Source organism: Delphinus delphis, chromosome 21 (assembly GCF_949987515.2).
Source record: "Delphinus delphis chromosome 21, mDelDel1.2, whole genome shotgun sequence".
Classification (NCBI taxonomy): domain Eukaryota; kingdom Metazoa; phylum Chordata; class Mammalia; order Artiodactyla; family Delphinidae; genus Delphinus; species Delphinus delphis.
In genome coordinates, this window is record NC_082703.1 from 22786904 (window position 1) to 22808346 (window position 21443).

Genomic DNA, 21443 nt, shown 5'->3' on the forward strand with positions numbered 1-21443 from the left:
AAATTCAGAAGACCTGAAACCAATCTCAGTATTTCTCCTCTCGTTTTTTGAAAATTGAAGTATAGTTGGTTTACAATATCATGTTAGTTTCAGGTGTACAGCAAAGTGATTCAGCTTACATATATATATATATATATATGTATACTTAAAAAAAATTCTTTTCTATTATAGGTTATTACAAGATATTGAATATAGTTCCTTGTGCTATACAGGAAATCCTTGTTGTTTATCTGTTTTATATACAGTGGTGTGTATATGTTAATCCCAAACTCCCAATTTATCTCCCCTCACCCCACTATCCCTTTGGTAACCATAAGTTTCTTTTCTGTGTCTGTGAGTCTATTTCTGATTTGTAAATAAGTTCATTTGTATCATTTTTTTAGATCCCAAGTAAGTGATATCATATGATATGTGTCTTTCTCTGTCTGACTTACTTCTCTCAGTATGACCATCTCCGGGCCACTTGCAGCAACATGGATGGGCCCAAAGATGATCATACAAAGTATTTCTCCTCTTAAACCTTCCACGTTCCCTGTTGCAGAGTGGTCTGTAGAAGGACAAAAGGCGGTCACAGATAAGTTTGAAGAAGGAAGGGAGTCAGACATTCAGAAAGAAGAGTGGTGGCCTCTGTTTTTCTCTGGAGCTGGAGACAAGATCATTTGCTGGGATTGATGAGTGTGGAAGTGAGGTTGGAAAAATCTGAAAGTGCTCCCATGGGGAACAGGAAGCACTGATGAGGGAGAAGAAGAAAAAAAAAAAAAAAAGACCTGCAGAGACTTTTTGAAAGCTCTGGTGAGGTGATAAACCATAAATCTCTAATGGCATTATTATTATTATTATGACAGGGTAGCCCAGTCCTGAATTTTTGCCACCGGAACAAACAAGAGGGAGAGACCCATATGTAGTAAAGTGGTTGGGCAGCTGTGTTTGGGAAGAGTGGGACCAGGGAGTGGACATACTAGGGAGAGGAAGCGGGGAAGTGGAGCCTGAAGGGCAAAGTTGGACCCTCTCTTGGAAAAGTGCAGATGCACAGATGCAACGTGTGCCATATGTTTCTAAGGCTGACTCCCTGGGTAGAGAACTTCTGTTCTCTTTAGGCTGCGTTGAGAACTGTTTTCTAGAATGACCGTTGGCTCACCTGCAGTACTGAAAGCCAGAGATATTTTGGTGTCTTTCTAGCACACGTGTGGAGGCCATAAGTCAATTTCTCTGTCAGCTTATGGTTGTGATTCAGAGGCTAAATCGTACTGTTTCAGGTACCAGGGTAGACTGTGGTCAGAGACAGGGAAATTTTTGTAAAGGAGCTATGGTAATGTCTTCTAAAAGGGTATAGAAAACACGCCTAATAAGAAAATTGTGGGTAGAATGGCAAATATGCAAAAACTATAGTCTGGGTGATTCTCAGTATGGGAAACTGTTTCTGTGGTATTTAGAAGTATTTAGATTTTTAATTTCATATGCATTTGTATTCCATTCATGGTGAAATCTATTCCCCATCGGCCTCCCTGTTTTCCCATGACTCAACTGGAGATATTCATGAAACATACGAGACATGGAAGGCCATTGGCTAATGATACTAAATGGCAGTGATACCTACACTTAGCTGCATAACAGTTATCCTAGGATAATAAAAAATAACTGATTCTTAAACCCTGGAGATTATTATTCAGTAGTTCTAGGATGGGGCCAGGGAACCTTTTTTTTTTGATTCCCCAGGTAATAATGCTGCACAGGCAGTTTTGGGATGCTGGTATAGGTGAAAAGAAAATATAGCAAAGTATGCTTATGATATACTGAGCCATACTGGGTTATGACATATTGAGCTATTTATAGCAATCCTGCCACATCATTCAAGGTTGGGTTCCTGAAAAATCCATATAATAAGGGAATTCATGGTTGAATTGCTTAAAACCTGAGAAACACGGGGCTAGAGACTAAAATACTTGAATCTATGACGTGTCTTTTTAACGTTCAATAAAGTAAAACAGTAAGTGCATGAAATTACATCCGTGATACAATGGATAGCATACAATTGATTTCCATTACCTACTAACTCTCCTGAAGTTTAACAAAACTTTAAAATTGGTTTTGCATTGGTGTGGATAATATTATGCCGAGAGGCAAGCTTTTTTCTGCGTCGAGCGCTCCATCCAAATGCTGAATGTCTTTCAGATTTCCTGACTGCTGATTGTTGACTTGGCCCTACGGTCCCACCAGAGTATGTAGCGTGATTTGAATATTGTAGGCAGAGAAGTATTAAGTATAGCCAAATGGGTAAGTCTCAGGCCCCCTCCATAATGCAGAGTCCTTTCATCTTAGCTCTGAACATGGTATTTTCATGCCAAGCACATGCTGTTGAACTTTGCTCGTACATTTCACTTGTCTCCTGGGAGTCAGTTACCGCTGTAAGGGTTTGCCACTTCTTCTCTTCTATTTCCTTCTCTTCCGTTTTCTACTTTCCACCATGACCTCTGCCTCCCCCACCATCCACATGCTCACACACATCTGTACACACAGCTGGGAACCAGTCTAGCACAGTACGATGCTTTTTATACTTTTTTGGCCACAGTACCAATATAATAATATAAAGTTGAAACAAAAGTTTAATGAAACAATGCTTACTGTTATTTGGGGAACTCTCATAGTTTCTGTTCTGTAGTCTCATACATTAAAGTGCTTATCTTCATCCTGTAATTCAGATCTTCATCCAATAAACTGATTTCCTGACCCTCTAATGGGTTGCTACTGGATGTTTGGAATAAAAACTGTTTTAGAGGTTTCGGGCATATTCTTCCAGTCAGGAAGATCTGGGTTTGAATCTTAGCTTTACCACTTGACAGCTCTGCATCTTGGGAAGTAGCTTCGTTTCCTCATCTGTAGAGATGGAGATAAGATACTATACCTCGTATAGATTGTTTGAAGATGGAATGAAATAGTGCATGAAAAGCATTGGTATCCCATTCTTAATAAGGGCCTGAGCCAATGTGATGGGGTTAAAGAGAGTGATGATGAGAATGGTGGTGGTGGTGATATTCAGTTTTCAACTACAGCTTCCTCTCAATTCACATAATTTTAAACTGAAATTCTTATTTTTTCAAAAAGGTACACAAAAGTCAGTGTGGGGAGTGTAGGATGTTATGTAAGAGGAACTTATATTTTGGGAAGGATTACTGCATATTCAGGAAAAATCACCACTAAAAATTGCTATTATATTCCTACAAATGTATTGCCACTTGTGCGTGCGTTTTTCTTTTCCTGCGTGTTCCCATAGCCACCATCCTGGACAGAGCTGTAGCTCTGGCTACTGGCTTCCTTGCCTCCACGTGTTCTTGCATAGAGTGCAGCTTGGTTCATGAAGAAACGAGGCCATTCAGAGCTTTTTAGTAGCCCCCGTAAACAAGCTGAGTATCTAGCTGGGCATTGGAGACCCTCCAGAAAGACCTGGGCTCAAATCTTGGTTCCCCATCTGGGGGCTTGTGTGACTTGGACACTTTTTTCTTTTTTTAAAGTTACCTTTTCAAGCTATCCTTTTTCTCATCTCTAGAATGGGGATAATAATATTTAACTGAGTAGGGCTGCTGTGAGGGTTAGTGATGATATTTGTACACTATCCAGTCTGTGCTTCTCACACGCTGGCTGGCTCGTATGAAGCTTCCCCCATGTTGGTACATGCATCAGTTGCTCTGCCCACATCAGCAGAGACATCTTCCTCAGTTCTGCTTTGGCCATTAGTACCAGCCTTTACCTTGCCTAACTTGACCTGCAGCCTTTTCTCTGCCGACGTGATCCCTCCCTACCTTATAAGCTCTTCCTTTACCATAAAGCTTTCGCTTACGAACTCATCTAATAATGATTTATGAACGAGTTCACCTAGTTGGCAATTAATCATATACTGCCTTCGGATCTCTATTGCAGTCTTTTATTATTATAATTATAGTATTATCAGTTAGCTTTATATGATTTATGTCTCATGCCCCCAGGTAATTTATTAATTCCTTGAGGGTAGCGATCCTGTCTTACACGTCTTTGAATCCTCCACAGCACTTAGCACAGTTCCTTGTAATAACGTGTATTTAATAAATATTTGCTGGTACACTGGATGCCTGGATACTGCAGACAGCACATCCACAGGAGGATAGGGTCCAGTGCTTAGAGTTGTGAGAGAAGGTTTAATGGATGAAAATAGACTTGAGCTGGCTTTTGCTGGGAGGGTAACATTGATGTAGGTTGATACGAGGGGTGACGCATGGCTATGTGGGGAGAACTATTAGGTGACAGGAGCCTGCACAGGCATGTTTAAAACAAATGATGCAGCTGCAGAAGAGATGGCACTGAGCACTGCTGTGATTGGCTTCTGTGACACAGCCTCAAAGTTAGGCCCTGTGCTTAGCAACTCAGCTCCCATCCCTTTGCTTTCCCTGTTGCCCAGTTGTGGCTTATCTCCTGTGACGCTGTAACTGGGAACTGATGCGCTGTGGGGCTTCTGGTAGAAATTCTCTACGTTTTCCTCTGAGTGAAGATGCCTTTATTTCCTCTTCGTTCCCGAAGGAAATTTTCACACTGTATGTAACAGTTTAAAATAGCAATTATTTTCTTTGGGTGCTTTAAAGGCATCTTTCCATTGTCTTCTGTTCTCCATTGTTTCTGTTGAGGAGTCACTGTAAGCCTTCTGGGTTTTGTGTTTTTTGGTTTTTGAAGGTCATGAGCCTGTTTTTCCTCTGGCTGTTTTTAAGATTTTTCTCTATGCTTTTGGTTTTCACCAAGTGTGCTACAGTATACCCAGGTGTGGTTTTATTTATAGTTACCAGTTTGGGGTCTGTAGTGAGTATTAAACCTGTGGTTAGGTGGTCATTGATCACTGTCTCTTCAAATTTTGCTCCTGCTTCATTCTTTCTCTTATCTTTGTGGAACTTCCAACTACCCATGTTTAGACCTTTTTAGGTCTAAAATACAGTCTTTTATGGATTTTAGGTCTGTTTTTACATGTTCCACTTTTTTGTCTCAGTGCTTCATTCTGTCTGTTTCACTGTGACCTCTCTTCTGGTTCACTGTTTTTTCCCCTGGTGATGTCTAATCTATTGGTGAACCCATCCATCGAGTTCTTAATTTTAATTATTTATACTTTAGTTGTAGAATTTCTATTGTTTTATAGTCTCCAGTTCTCTGAAAAAATTTTCCATCTTGCCTTTTATTTCCTTGAATGTATTAGGCATAGCTGTTTTAAAGATTACGTCTGGAAACATTCGGTATGTGTATATTCATTATACTGTATAGAATCTGTGTATGTATCCCTATTGGTCCACTTCTATTGTTCATTACTTCCCTTGGTTTTCTATTTTCTTGTCTTTTAGCCTTGTATTCCTAGCTGTATTGATTGAATGCTGGCCATTGTATCTGAAAAACAGCAGAGAGAATATGAATCTTAGGATAATGTCATCTTTCCTCAAGATATGATTTAACTTAACTTCTGGTAGTTCCAGATCATTTTAATTTGGTCAAGGATTGAGCTTAATCAAAGCTGGGCTTCAGTCTTTGAGGTTAGTCTATTTCCATTTAGTTTTATCCCTTACAAAGCTTGCATGTTTGGAAAGAGGGAGGTTTCCAGGACTCCCTTTTCTTTAGCTTCAGGTCTTATTCCCCTGGTCACTGAATGTGTCAACAGCTCTGCTCAGCTTTGATGCCCTAAAGCCTCCTCTTCCGGATTCGGCAGATGCCCCAAACATCAGGCTTACCATCCTGGGTTTCTTTCTTCTCCCAGATCTTGCCCTCCTAATTCTTTACTACCATCTTAGTTCTCTGATGTTTCTAAACATATTTTTAAAACCAAGCTTTGTGGGACTTCCCTGGTGGCACAGTGGTTAAGAATTCGTCTGCCAATGCAGGGGATACGGGTTCGATCCCTGGTCCGGGAAGATCCCACATGCCGCGGAGCAGCTAAGCCCATGTGCCACAACTACTGAGCCTGCGCTCTAGAGCCCACGAGCCGCAAGTACTGAGCCCACGTGCCACAACTACTGAGCCCGCACGCCTAGAGCCCGTGCTCCACAACAAGAGAAGCCACTGTGATGAGAAGCCCGCGCACCACAGTGAAGAGTAGCCGCCGCTCGCCTCAACTAGACAAAGCCCACGCACAGCAGCAAAGACCCAATGCTGCTAAACAAAACAAAACAAAAAACACACACTTTGTTTAGGTTTCTTAGTTATTCACCAGGAGAGTTAGGTCTGAATTACCTACCATGCCGTTACCAGAAGCAGCACCCCGTCAGCCAAGGATTTTATTATCTAAAATCTAGCAGAGATGTTTAGAAGTCTGTAATACAGAACACTAACATGATTTAAGTGGTATTTTAGGATGACTGATACATCAGTGGTATGCAAAACAGAGAGGGCTTGGGAATACCTCCATAAGTAGAACAGTTAAAAGACCATCATAACTGAATACTTTCTGAAGTGAGAGTAAGGCAGGCATTACGGTTTCTGAGTCTGGGGATTTGCAGACAGACCTGAACGAGAGTCTGGGCTCTCCTACTGACCAGCAGGTTGCCTTTGGGCAGTTCCCCAACCTATCCCCTCATCTGAAATAGGGGGTAATAAAGTCCCTACCTCCTAGGGTTAAAAGAGAAGTGAGAAGCTCCCAGAAAACCCTGGTTTTCATGCATGGCATGTAGGAAGTGCTCAGTAGTAGTAGCCATTGCTGTTACTATTCCAAGACCCGAACCTCAGTTATTTAAGTTAGAATTCAAGATCACTGTTAATGACACTACTCAGGACCACAGTTAGCATGGTCAGCTTCACGGGGGATGCGATTTATGTCCTGTGTATCACAGTGAACAGCTCACGTGCCTTTATGGAGCAGCCCTGGTGCCAGTAATATTCTGAATACTTGCCACGTACTGAATTGATTTGTAGCCAATGCCATGGTTTTGAAGATGATCCCAGCCCGAAATCTCCAAGATGTAAGGATAGCTGATTTTCCAAAGTCAGGCTTGAGGGTAGAAGCTTCATATTTTAGGTTTATAGAACCATAAATTTAAGCATTTCACTTTTAAAAACAGCACAGTGTACAAGAAATGAAGCTTACAGAAAAGATAAATCAGATTATGAGCCTTCGTGTTACCAACGGATTCCTAGAATCACAGATAACCTCAGAAATTATCTTTGTGAAACCTCTCCTTTTTCTAGATGATCAAAGTATCCACCAGAGAGATTGAGTGACTGGCCCGAGGACACACAGTGGTAATGACAAAGCCAGGACTGGAACACGAGCGTCCCGATTTCTGGTGTATTTTGGTCCTCTTGGCAAAAATAACACCTCTTTGTCTTCTCTACCGAGTTCCATGCCTTCTTCAGCTCTGTTCAAGCAACGCTGGCCTGGGTGTTGCTGCCCATGGGAAACTTGCCTTAAAGAAGGAAGACCAGTCTATCATCTTGAATTTCACTGATAGAAGCTAGAAAACACATGCCACGTAGGCATGAGTTTCTGGTGCTGGCTGCATGTAGAATTCTGCCTTTCCTTTCTTTCACTGGAGGATGCATACTTGAGAGTCATGAGAAATCTATGTCAAATGGCAACCTTTTTATTCTGGGTTGTGTGGCGAGACCACTGGTAATTCATTACCTGTTCAGTGTGTTTGTCGCAGGGGGCGGGGGAGCAGGCTGTAAAATCAAGTAAGACAGAGGACGTGCCTCCGGGTAAAAGGGTTACCTTTCATTGTGTATCATCGGGGATGTCCTAGCCGTTAAAAGCAGCAACACCATAGAACCTGAAATAAGTGAAGCCCTTGATAATAGAGTTTTCCCTACTCGGATCAGAAAGCTTTTTGAACTATTTCAGGTGACCGTTTTTTCCAAATGGGTTGTCTGTGAAAAAAAATAGGAGAGGGGGCTTCCCTGGTGGCGCAGTGGTTGAGAGTCCGCCTGCCGATGCAGGGGACACGGGTTCGTGCCCCGGTCCGGGAAGATCCCACATGCCGCGGAGCAGCTGGGCCCGTGAGCCATGGCTGCTGAGCCTGCACCTCTGCAACGGGAGAGGCCACAACAGTGAGAGGCCCGTGTACCGCAAAAAAAAAAAAAAAAAATAGGGGAGGAATATGTTATTATAATGACAGATTGGAAGCAGGGGCGTGTTTCCGTGTTGCTGAGCTTGTCATCTTGTCCCCTCGGAAGCGCGTGTCACTACGTAGCTCCTCTTCCTACTGCCCTGACTCAGCTGCGCCCTTTCTGTGTCTTAAGATCTTCTCAAGAAGGAGGATCTGATCGGATTGACTGGGCAGAGCCCTTACAGTGCACACTCACCCAGTGCATCTAATGTGGACAGCTTTTCCTGACGCTCCCAGAACTCTCCATAACTCCTCTTATCATCCTGGACACAGGATGCTCCGTGGGCTGTGGGAATTATCTTCTCCCCTGTCTCCCGCTAGACTGGGAGTCCCTAGATGGCAGGGACTGTCTTCTTTCTTCCTACTCCTGGAACATCACTCTTGATATATGATCTTTGAGTGGGTGGGTGAAAGAGCGAGTGAGTGGAACAACTTGAGACCCACTCAGAGCAGCTGTGTTGGGGGCTCCCTGTGGCCGTTCCATGTCCTTTTGGACTGTCCCTGCAGTTCCTGTCACTCCTGAAGCCACCAGATGAGTGGGCGGGGCCAGCCTGCCATGGTGACGGCACCTTGCCTGATCTTCAGAACTGGCTTGGTCCTTGTATTGCACATCTCGGAGGGGGCGGGGTGGGGGGACGGCCGCATTTAGGCTTTGTAGGATTAGCCAAAGACCTAGAAGAGGTAGAGCTCCTACTCCCAGCGAATTTACACTTTGGTTAGGAAGAGAGGCTGAGCACAGCTGAAAAGTTTGCATTTAAGATAAGAGTTAGATAAGAAGAAAGACAACATTGGAATAGCTGCCCTGACGCAATGTTCGATTTTCAAATGAGCAGTACTGGATCCCTGGGTATTGTGGGGCCTGGAGGGGGACGGCTTCCTTCCGCTGGAGCGTCAGGGGGGGCCTCATGGTGGAGGAGGGCGGAGGCTGCATCTTGGAGGACTGCTGGGGATTGGCAAGGCCAGGAAGGAGGAACAGAGAGGCAGCGGCAGGCGGCGTCTGAGACAGCGAGTAGGTCAGAAGTGGGGCAGAGGGCCAAGGGAAAGGCAGGGGCTAGGATTTAGTTCCAGAATTGAATTAGGCTCTACAGGCAGAGGGCGGGGCCCCAGGTGGCGGAGCAGCTGCATGTAGGGGAGACGGGAAGGCCTTTGTGAGCTGGACGAGGAGATTACTGAGACTTTGACCATCTCAGCCTGAAGTCATCTGAATAGAATACTCAGAGCTCGTTTTTGGAGGAGAAAATGAATAAAGGAAAGATGAGGCAGCCCAGGGTTGAAAAGAGGATGATGTCCTGCTGTGCACGAAGTCCTGTGGAAGGGATGCTTGGTTGCCATTGTCTCTGCTTTTGAATCCTGCATCGAATTTAAACTTCCGTGTAAAGAGGCTGAAGATGAGTGATAGACGGCACTGTGTTAGTGACCCCGCTCTGGGTGTATTTAGGTGGACAAGGGAAAGACTGTCTAGAAATGCATCTGGAAGGAGGAGAGAGAGGTGTTATGTGGGCTGGTGGAGGACAGGCGACCCCAGGCCAGAGGAGGCTGATGGCAGTGAGGAAAGACCCTTGAGGGAACACTCCAAATAAGAGATGCTTTCGGGCTTCCCTGGTGGCGCAGTGGTTGAGAGTCCGCCTGCCGATGCAGGGGACACGGGTTCGAGCCCTGGTCCAGGAAGATCCCACATGCTGCGGAGCAATTAAGCCCGTGTGCCACAACTACTGAGCCTGCGCTCTTGAGCCCACGTGCCACAACTACTGAAGCCTGTGTGCCACAACCACTGAAGCCTGCGTGCCTAGAGCCTGTGCTCCACAACAAGAGAAGCCACTGCAATGAAAAGCCCTCGCACCGCAACGAAGAGTAGCCCCCGCTCGCTGCAACTAGAGAAAGCCAGCACACAGCAACGGAAGACCCAACGCAGCCAATAAAATCAATTAATTAATTAATTAATTAATCTTAAAAAAAAGTACTAAAAAAAAAAGAGATGCTTTCACGTCAGAGCGATGCTGAAGCCAGAGCTAGAGGCTGGTGCACTCTGCAGGGAGACAGACGACATCAGGAGGGGTGGCCAGTGGGTGAAAGGCCTTGGAACCGCGTGAATTGATTCCGTAAGCGCTTGCAAGTGCCCATGCCGGGGCTTCGACGCGCGTCTGTTACCCAGATACCCTCGAGGAATGACTTGGTTACTCTGTCCACCCTCGGCTCTTGGAAGGATAATACCCAAAGGTATTTGTCAGGCCCTGGTCCTCTGAGTACCTGATACACTGAAGGTACCTGCCGTAAACACAGCCCAGCGTTAGGCGTCCGGGCCCTGTGACTGGCCGAGTTTCTGCGTCATGGGACCCTCTCAGCTGAGAGCAGGGGTGGCCTGCACCACCACCCCACCGAGACGGCCTCTGGGGAATGAGCATCGCACTCAAGCAGGGGCGGGGGGCTCTAGGGCAAATCCCCTGATAAGCTCTCAGGGCCCCCCAGCCCCCATAAGCTGTCCGGTTTTGAGGAAGAGGAAAATAGAAGAGGATCAGGCAGGGGTGTCAGACTTCACGGTGCAGTCATGACAGTGGGTAGCAGAAATGCCTGATGTGTTGCTTCTCTTCTGCAGAAGGGCACCATGCCGGTGGAGAGGATGCGCATGCGCCCGTGGCTGGAAGAACAGATCAACTCAAACACGATACCAGGGCTGAAGTGGCTTAACAAGGTAAGTGCGCATGTGTGTGTGCGCGTCTGCTTGTATGCGCATGCGTGTGTGTATCTGTGTGAGAGAAACCCTGACTAAGCCGGTGCCTGTGGATCACCGCAAGTGAAACTGTTCTTCGTGTCCAAAATATTATGCTTATTATTTACAAAAAACAACCAAGCAAAAAGGATCGTGAAAATATGAAATTATCATACACGGAAGACTTATCATCCTCTCAGACTGTAGCCTCGACCCCGAGGTAAGGCTCTGGTCTCGTGGATGACTGTTGATGGGAAGCTTCTTGCTGTATTTCTGTTCAGTAATTCTTACCCTTTTCCTTCTCTAAATTCCGTTCTTGCTTCTGGTTTTCGAGGATTAGAGGACATGGAACCTGTAGGGCTTTCTGCTGGGAATGGAGCATACTGATTTTCTTTTCAGTATCTCTTTATGTAAAGAAAACTTTTGTTTTTGTCTTAAAAAATGGTTTTATTTTTATCATGGAATCCTGTTTGTGTGCCTCCCTGTCCTAAAAAAGCAGTATTGCATCATTTACACCCCCTATCTATACATAAATACTTCCTTACTTTTATCAACCTGAAAACTCTGTTTAGTTGATCCTGCCTCTCATGGGCGGAATCAGGAAGACATTGGATGTAAAAGTAAAGACCACCTGAAAACATTTAGTTAAAATCTAGAAAAGCAACGAATACATCATGCTTTCTCTAAGATGGCCCGAGAGAGAGATTGCTCTCGCACTACCAGGAATTGCAGTTCTTCGGAGCAAATGTCTTTTTCCTCTTCTGCCTCCTCCCTGCGTTTTTAATCTTAAGGACACGATGAATAATTTAGCAGGTCAGCCTTTACCTTTGTATCACGTGCTCCAGAGCTTCGAGCCAGATTGTGGCCACTCCTAACAAGTGTACAAAATATTGCAGCATTTTTTTTTTTTTAAATAATGTTACTCCTTGCTTCATTTTATTTTTTCAGTTATCTCTCAAATCTTATTTCTTTTTTTGTTCTTTTCCCCTCATTTACCTATTTTTTCACTTATTTTAAGTGTAACAGTGTATGTATTTGAATGGATCTGAGTCCCTTCTGAAACAAGATGAGGTAGAAGTAAACAGACATACTTTAAGTAAAGCGTATGCTCACTTCACGTGACCTGTCATGTATTTTAAGGTCTAATGGCAAACAATATATTTTTCCAGGCTTGCAATGTCTATAGTGTTTTAGGTTTATATCCTGGAGGGGCTTTGTAATTAGCCTGTTGCAAAGAAACAGACGAGAAGTCGGGTTGCCCCTCCTCCTGCTGGGTTAGCAGGGGCGCATGCAGAGGTGTCAGTAAAGGGGAGATGATAGTCAAAGGAGAGTTGAAGAGACATAGGGTCCTCAAGGACAAGAATAACGATAGTGATAATGATAAAGCTAATTTATGGAGTGCAGGCCCTTCTCTGTGCAAGATCGTGCCTTCACTCCCATAATCCCCACTATGGGGTAGATGCTGTTATTTTTTCCATTTTGCAGACGAGGAAACCAAGGCTTGTAGGTTTAGTAGGATTCTATTGTGAAGTACAAAGTAACATTGCCTATTATTGATTTAGGGTGTGAAATTAAAGCAGATGTTGCTGATTTCCGAAGAGAAGTAAGTTTGCTCTTGCTTTTTCTTTTTTTAAAACCCACCCACCCGTTTTGGCTGGCTCAATGCAGTGGCGCGCTCACAGTGTCACTGCGTCTCCTGCACCAGGTGGGTGCTTGACGTGCTACAGTTTGTTCTCTGTAGTAGGTTGAATGGCGGCCCCCTCAAAAGATAGGTCCGCATCCCGAGCCCCAGAACTTGTGGATGTGAACTTATTTGGAAAAAAGAGTCTTGGGGTGTGTAATTAACATAAGGATTTGCGGATGAGATCATCCTGGATTATCCCGCTGGGCCAATCCAACGACAAGGGTCCTTACAAGACACAGAAGAGGAGACACACATCCACGGAAGAGGAGGCGGAGACTGGAGTGATGCAGCCACAAGCCAAGAACACCTGGAACCGCCGGAAGCCGGAAGACGCAAGGGAGGATTGTCCTCAGAGCGTTTGAAGGGAACGCAGCCCTGCTGCCCTCTTGCTTTTGGATTGCTGGCCTCCAGAACTGTGGTCGAATCCGTTTCTGTGGTGGTAAAGCCGCCCAGCGGGTGGCAGTTTGTTACGACGGCTGTAGGGAACTTACACATCCTCGCAGGGTAGCTTCCTCACCGGTACTCTGCACTGAGACACCTTTTCCTCCGGCCACTGTGCCCGTGTTTTTCGGATAGAGGACCAGAAAGTGAATGGATGCCTCTTGGTGCAAGTGAGCACTTGACCCCTCTCCGGCTCTTGGCTCGTGAGTTCCCTTCCCTGGTCCAGAGGGACAGGAGACTGTCCCCTTGTCCTCTGCTGGGCTGGGTGTGGGCCAGGCTGAAGCAAGGAGGGTGTGCTGTGGCTACAGCACACGGCACCACTCAGGACGGCGCTGTCCCAGGAGCTTGTGGGCTGCCTGAGCGCCCAATGTGGACAGAGCCGTGCCTGTCCATGTAGACCTCAGGTGGCCTCAGGGCATTTCCTCTCCGTACCCACACCTCCCCAGGGCATCTATTTATAGGTTTCTGCCAACTCAGGCTGGCTGGCGTTCGTCTGTCCACAGAAATATTTCACTCAGACCCTACTGTTATTTCCTGCCCATTCATAAGCCTAAGAATCCCTGTTCGTGGGCTTCCCTGGTGGCGCAGTGGTTGAGAGTCCGCCTGCCGATGCAGGGGACACGGGTTCGTGCCCCGGTCCGGGAAGATCCCACATGCCGCGGAGCGGCTGGGCCCGTGAGCCATGGCCGCTGAGCCTGCGCGTCCGGAGCCTGTGCTCCGCAACGGGAGAGGCCACAACAGTGAGAGGCCCGCGTACCGCAAAGAAAAAAAAAAAGAATCCCTGTTTGTGTTTTGGTGGTTTGAGGCCATTCCAAATTCTCTTCTCCCACTGGAGCCTGTTGTGACTCCTGGAACACCTGTGCTGTCTGCGGCACTTTGTCATTCACTTGTGCCTTAGCTGTGTTCCAAGTGTCGGTCCTCACGGTGAGGCACTCCAGGCTGGCCGTGCCAGAGGGCGGGTACCAGGGCTGTCTTGATTGTTGCTGCGAGCTCAGTGCCAGGCCTCGTGCCTGACACCCAGGGGGTAACATCGTGCTGAGAATGAATGGATGAATGATGGGCGCTTGAAGGGGAGGAACATCTGTGACTCTGTTTTTGTTCTGTTAAGATAATTAGACTTAAGAACACGGGGTTGGCAGCTGTCACGTGTCTCTCAAATGGGGACACCGTCAAACCCAGTGCATTCTTAGTAAGAGACAAATAGGTGGTTAATTAATGCCTTAAATTTGTTTCCACCTCCTCCTTTCAATACATGAGGGGTGGAGGGTGGTGGAACGGGTCCTCTGGGTTCCTCTGGAGGAGCGGTGAGGAAGTTTGGCAAAGCAATATTAGAACTAGTTCTTGAAAGGGGTCGTGGCTTGGGCCAGTTACTTTTTATTATGAATATTTGCAAATAGACATAGTGTGCTTGAATGATCTAATGACTAGGAAGAACAGCGCAGTAAATTCCCATCTAGATTTAAAACTCACATCTAGATTGAACAATCATTAACATTTAAAAAGGATCTGTGGGGTGTGTGGTAAAGCAGCTCCCTGACCTGTACATCTGTAAGATCCAAGAAGGTTTCTTACAGAGCCACAGTACCACTATAGGTAATCGTAAATTAATCGTAAGTAATCGTCACTTAAAATGTCATTACTGCCCTGTTCATATTCAGAATGCCTTGGGTATTCCCCAGCTATCTTTTTACAATTGATTTGTTCAATCAGAAGCCAAAGAATGTGCACAGGTTGTGTTTGGTTCCTGACTGTGAATGGTGCGCTCTCCCTTTTTTCCGTCTCTCCATTGGCTTGTTGAAGAGACCAGCTCAGTTCTGGATTTGTCCTCATTTTTGCTTGTGGTTTCCCTGGGCTGTTTCTTGAGGAAGGAAGGAGGTGGTCGCATTCAGGTTCACCGTTTTTCTCGTCGCTCCGATTGATTCCCACCCTGGTTTTTTTTGTTTTGTTTAATTTATTTATTTCTGGCTGCGTTGGGTCATCGTTGCTGCGCGCGGGCTTTCTGTAGTCGCGGCGAGCAGGGACTACTCTTCGTTGTGGTGCACGGGCTTCTCATTACGGTGACTTCTCTTGTTGTGGAGCACAGGCTCTAGGTGCACGGGCTTCAGTAGTTGTGGCTTGTAGGCTCAGTAGTTGCGGCTCACAGGCTTAGTTGCTCCGCAGCACGTGGGATCTTCCCGGACCAGGTCTGCACGTCCCCTGCATTGACAGGTGGATTCTTAACCACTGCGCCACCAGGGAAGCCCCCCAACCCTGGTTATTGACGTTCTTATTTCTTACCGGAGATCTGCCTGGACCAGGCACCAAGGCCCCTCCCCAAGCCTGGGAGATCATCAGGTAGCTCCCGACCTTTTCCTGCTCTGCACTTTGAGAGCAGGCTTGTGCTTGTGTAAATATCAGGTCATCTCGGAACAAAGTAAGAAGTCCAAACAAAAATAGCAAACGACATCGGAACATCTTGTAAATACTGGGGGAGTGAAGAGGCACAGGGAGATAAGAGGACTAGTTTCCCTTTGGGGCCAAGCTGTGTTTGCTCTGCTTTGCTCAAGATCATCTCGTCTTCTCAGCTCGAGCCGGGCTTCTCTCTCCTGCCTGCAGGTGGGCAGAGGTCTCTATGTATCTAAACATGAGTAGCTCCGCTACTGCATTTAGTCCTTCCGTGCACGCCGTGTGTAGACACCAGGGGTGGGGACCCGGCGCTTGGGATTCTCATGGCCCAGCCTGATGTCACAGAGTCTACGCAGAGCAACGCCCTCCCTGTCCCATACAACCAGAATGTTTACTGGTCAGAATCTCTTTCAGGTTTAAAATGAGTTTTGCCATCTTTATCTTTCAACGTAGTTTTGTAATTTGAAAAACTAGTTAAAAGTTACATGTAGTTTTTTAAAAATTTTACCATTTTAAAATGTGCAATTCAGTACATTCACAATATTATGTAGCCGTCACGACCAGAACTTTTTCATCACCTCAGAGGGAAGCACTGTACCGTGAAGTAGTCACTTCCCATTCTCCTTTCCCTGGTTCATGGCAACCACTGATCTGCTGTCTGTCTCTTTGGATTTGCCTTTTCTGCATATTTCATATAAATGGACTCTTTCAACATGTGGCCTTTGGTGGAAGGTGTCTTTCCCTTAGCACAGTGCTTTAAAGGTTCATCCCTGTGTAGCACGTATCCTACTGTGTTCCTTTTTGTGGCTGAATAATATTCCATTTTATGCATGTGTAACACGTTCTTTTTCTGTTCCATCAGTGGGTGGACATGTGGATTGTTTCAGTCTTTTGACTATTGTTGAGTAGTGCTGCTATGAACATTCATGTATAAATGTTTGCATGGACAGCTGTTTGTAATTCTTTGAGTGAAATTACTGGATCATGTGGTAATTTGTGTTTTGTTTTTTTCGGTTTTGTTTGTTTTTTTTTTTTTTTTTTTTTTTTTTGCTGTACGCGGGCCTCTCACTGCTGTGGCCTCTCCTGTTGCGGAGCACAGGCTCCGGACGCACAGGCTCAGCGGCCATGGCTCACGGGCCCAGCCGCTCTGCGGCATGTGGGATCTTCCCGGACTGGGGCACGAACCCGTGTCCCCTGCATTGGCAGGCGGACTCCCAACCACTGCGCCACCAGGGAAGCCCTGTGTTTAATTTTTTGAGGAACAGCCAAGCTGATTTCCAGAATGGCTGCGCCATTTTCCATCCCCACCAGCGATGTGTGAGGGTTCCAGTTTCTCCGCGTCCTCACCAGCACTTACTATTTTCTGTTTATTTTTTTTTAAATTCTAGCCAGCCTAGAGGATATGAAATGGTATCTTAGTGCTGTTTTGACCTGCATCTGCCTGATGATTAGTGACGTTGAGCACCTTTTCATGTGCTCATTGGCCATTTATTTGTCTTCTTTGGAAAAAGGTCTCTTCACATCCTTTGCCCATTTAAAGAGGATCCGTGGTGGATAATTGCTAGGTTCAGTCATTACTTTTGTGGTTTCATGGTTTGAGCATGGTTTCTGGGAAACTAGTTCCGGGAGGTGTGTGTGTGTGTGTGTGCGCCTGCAGACACGCAAATGCTTGAAAAGATCTACTTGTAAAATCAACTTTGTGTCTTGGGAGATAGATTTCAGATTGTGTCACCCCAGATCTCCTTTGTCCTAGAAGAAAGTACAACAGCGGATTCTTTAAGGATCTGTACCTTTAAGCATAAACCTTTAGATTCTGGTTGTGTAGCTCAGGAAAAGTTCTTTCACTGAGATAAATTCATTTGCACGTTTTTCCCTTTCGTGTGAACATCAGAAACTGCATTAAGTGATTTTGCCCTCTTATTTTCATCTACAGTGAGAAATAAAGTTTCACTCAGCCCTCTTCTGATCACTGCCCTTTTGAATCTGGCCAACCTGAAACCCTGCCCTCTCTCAGTGGATGATACAGCATGAACAAGGAGGGATTTATGAAAAATCTCTCGCTTTCAGTTCTTTACTGACCAAGTTTTAAATACATAGAATTTTCCCTTTTAACAGTTCTAGGGAGATCTCAAATGTTCTGACGTATTTTTAGTTCAGGCTTTGCAATATGTTCTGTGGGGAGGGCCAAGTCCCTTTTGGGTCGGTGGGGACCGTTTGTATCTTGCATTGTATGAGACCAAAGTGGTGGAAAATCCCTACTGACATTTTCCTTCCTGCTCCAGTGTATTGTGCAGAGATCCGCATACCTAGAAATTATCAGACCTACCTTAAGAGCTTAAAAAAATATGGTTTTCCTGGGTTTTAATCTCCATGGAGTCCAAGTCAACAGATCTGTTGTAGGACAGGAAATCTTCTAAATCTAAACCCTGGGAGACAATGGGTGATATGAATAAGTGACTGAATATGGGATTACACGAGCTCGGTTTTGAATTTAGATACTTACTACTATAAGTTCCTTGGCTAGAAAATTTAATTCTGTTTCTCAGTTTCCTCAACTGTAAAGTGGAAAAAATAACATACGCGCAGCTCGTTAGGGTGTTGCAAAAACCAAAACTGAGACCACGTGAACATGCCAAGTGAACCAAGTTTCACATAAGTAGTTTTACTACAAGTGTGACTTTGTTTCCAAAGCACTGGTTTCTAATCCTATGTTTGCCAGGATTGATTTTAAGCAATTTTGAGTTACCTCTTGGGATATAAGAGAGATGGAGAGGGTCTGCTATAAGAAGAACAGTACTCGAGGGACTTCTCTCCAGAAAAGGAGTATCATCTTCGTCTAATTGGTACATCTTTGTTTGTATTTATTGCTATTTCATGCAGGGTAGTAGACACATAGGGATTAGAACAAAATCTTTTATTTCTGTTGGCTGCGTGAGCAGATTGAGATAATTAGTCTCTGTGACAATGGCCTCAGACACCCCCAACTTCCCTTTAGCGGCAAAGTGAGTGTTCATTTGGAGAGTTGCCTAATTTTTAATTTACCTAAGGCAGAAGGAGTTCCTCTTTACCAAGTGATGGGAGTAGATCGTAAGACTAAGCATTAGAAATTTCAGTAAATGGCCAGTTACCTGTGTTCCTATAAAGGAAAGGAGGCGCATTGGCATTTCCCAAATCATCACCGTTGACCTTGAAATTTATTTTTATCCTACCAGACTCCACTTGCCTCTCAATCTCACCTGGTAGACTCTCAAGGTTTGGGGCCCAGTGGGGAAGTGGGTTTGGTTTACAGTAGATACTCAGCACACCCAGTGATACTTAGCAGGGAATCTTACGAGCTGGAACTAGCTATAATCCTCTGCAATGGTGGCCTGAAACCCAGGGCTGCAGTGCTTATTGATTTTTTTTTTTTCAGGAAAAGAAGATTTTTCAGATCCCCTGGATGCATGCAGCTAGACACGGGTGGGATGTGGAAAAAGATGCACCGCTCTTTAGAAACTGGGCCATCCATACAGGTATTAACCCCGCATTGTTTATAGAGCCCGGCGCTGTTGCTTTTTTGTGGTTGTTTTCATGCCTTTAGGTATAAGTGACAAATTAAATTGCAAAATATTTAAAGTGTACATTGTTTTTTGGTGACAATGTTTAAGTTCTACTCTCTTGGCAAATTTCAGTTATACTGTAGACTGTTAGCTATCGTTTATTTTTACTACATATATAAAATCTCCTGGTTTATGACTTCATGAAAATAGCTCTGATAAACCTGGGACTTGTTCCCAGGCACATCTAGGACACGTGGGGTACAGCCTGCATCACTCAGAAGTGATACTCGGGCTTCCCTGGTGGCGCAGTGGTTAAGATTCCGCCTGCTAATGCAGGGGACACGGGTTTGAGCCCTGGTCTGGGAAGATCCCAGATGCCGCGGAGCAGCTAAGCCCGTGCGCCACAACTACTGAGGCCCGCACGCCTAGAGCCCGTGCTCCGCAACAAGAGAAGACAGCGCAATGAGAAGCCTGCGCACCACAACGAAGAGTAGCCCCCGCTCGCTGCAACTAGAGAAAGCCTATGTGCAGCAACAAAGACCCAACACAGCCACAAACAAACAAACAAACAAATAAATAAATAAATTTATTTTTTAAAAAAAGAAGTGATGCTCAACCCATTCCATAGAAAACTTAGTCCTTAAATTTCCTGTAAATGTGGTTTTCTGATGAAGTTCCCCAGGTGTGTACCAGGGGAATACAGAACTTATTTGTTTTGCGTCGTATAAACTTGGGTCAAATTTATCTCCCCCAAAGGTAGTCAAGATTATATTTATTTATAACAAAATTTAACTAGCCAGCTATTTGCAGGAACGGACTTTTACTTAATGTTTGAGAGTCAGATGAAAAAGAGACCTTCCAGTTGCCTGTGCTTGTCGGTCTACTGGCCTCCTAGCTTTGTCTTTTCCTTACCCTGATTCTCCGTTCTTCTACCATTATAATTTTCTCTCAAGCTATTTCGTAGAGCCAGGGTGACCAGTTTGTCCCAGTTTGCCTGGAACCTTCGGGTTTTAAAACAAAAATTCCTGCATCCCAAGAACCTGCTCAGCCCCAAATAAACCAGGAGGTTTGCTCACTGTAGGTGTGGCCTAGAATTAAAAGGGTTCTCTGTACTACCTGCCAGCAATCCTGTCTCCAGACATTTTTACTCTAGAAATAATTTTTCCCCTCTTTTTCTTAACCTTGATTCTTTCAACTATTTTGTTAGGAAAGCATCAACCAGGAGTAGATAAACCTGATCCAAAAACATGGAAGGCGAATTTTCGATGTGCCATGAACTCTCTGCCTGACATTGAAGAAGTCAAAGATAAAAGCATAAAGAAAGGAAACAACGCCTTCCGAGTCTACCGAATGTTGCCTTTATCTGAACGACCTTCTAAGAAAGGTAGATAACGATATTTAGTGACTGAAACAATGATGGCTTGATATATCTTATAGTGCCTTTGTGATTTCTTTATTTCCACATCTGTAGTCACAGCAAGGATACAACCCTCGTTCCCGTTGTGGATGATAATTCTGCTCTTACCTGGCTGGGGAAAATGACTCTCAGGGTCCCCCAGAAGCAGTCAAAGAAGCATTTGGGATCTTGGCCATGTACAGATTAAAGCAATAAGTTCATTGAGAGTTTCAGAAAGAATTTAACTTAGGGAAAATGCCTCTCTGTTCTTCATGAATTAATCCAGAACTATTTTTGTTGCCACAGGAAAGAAACCAAAGACAGAAAAAGAAGACAGAGTGAAGCACATCAAGGTAATCTTTGTTCAGAGAGGAGGCCAGAGCTGTGATCATACTAATGATTCATATTCTGTCTCATAAAAATAAGTGATGTGATCTCTGTGAAGTATTTAATCTTGCTTCTTTTGCTGTTGCGTTTCATGTGCTTTACACGTCTCCTCTTTGGCATGTACCCACTTGTAGACTCAAGTACACACATCCCCTGCTTCATCCAACTTCCCTGAGCAATTTATGAATGAACTCACAAATCCAGGCTGAGCCTGACAGTCTCAAGCCTCCATCTGGTCCCTGCAACTGTTGCCAGCATGTCACTTAGTTCCAGCTAAGCTCCAGCCACCAGCTACTATCTGATGATATTAAGTAGATTTTCAGGCCATTAAATATTTTTAAAAGTATATTAAATAGTATATACTTACATTAGAATGTATTACCTATATTTATATATATGTATTGTGTTGGCCAACCCAGTATGTATGTATGCATGTATGTATGTATGTATGCATATATTCCATGACAAGCCATTAGTTTGGGGACACAGAGGTCTGTTCAAGCCCTCTGTTCGTGTGGATCTCAATAGTTTTTTTCCTGCTCCACTATAGAACCAGCTTTCATAACTTCCAAAAGTTTTCCGTAGGGATGCGTTTGTGTGTGTGAGCTTTTCAGTGGGCTGTGTAGTCTGAAATCCACTGCAGTGTGAGGGTCTTTGTGTGTAGATTAGGTGGCCCTTGTCAGATAGCCAGAGAACTGCCAAATATCCCATGCAAAATCGAGGGTGAGCTCAAGTTGCTAAGCAAAGAGCAGACACTGCAGTCCAGACTCATAGACCATCAGAGAGAAGATTGTTTCACCGTGCC

At 44.9% G+C, this 21443-nt stretch overlaps 1 protein-coding gene across 2 annotated transcripts in view; it reads left to right on the forward strand.

Annotated features, from left to right (window-relative positions):
- Positions 1-21443, forward strand: part of IRF2 (interferon regulatory factor 2) — an 84968-nt gene that overhangs the window by 33387 nt on the left and 30138 nt on the right. For both annotated transcript variants that reach the window (XM_060001226.1, XM_060001224.1), the window contains 4 exons: positions 10693-10788; positions 18729-18828; positions 20063-20239; positions 20558-20604. In XM_060001226.1, the coding sequence (XP_059857209.1) occupies positions 10702-10788; positions 18729-18828; positions 20063-20239; positions 20558-20604 (411 nt within the window). In that variant the 5' untranslated portion in view covers positions 10693-10701. The remainder of the gene's footprint in view (positions 1-10692; positions 10789-18728; positions 18829-20062; positions 20240-20557; positions 20605-21443) is intronic.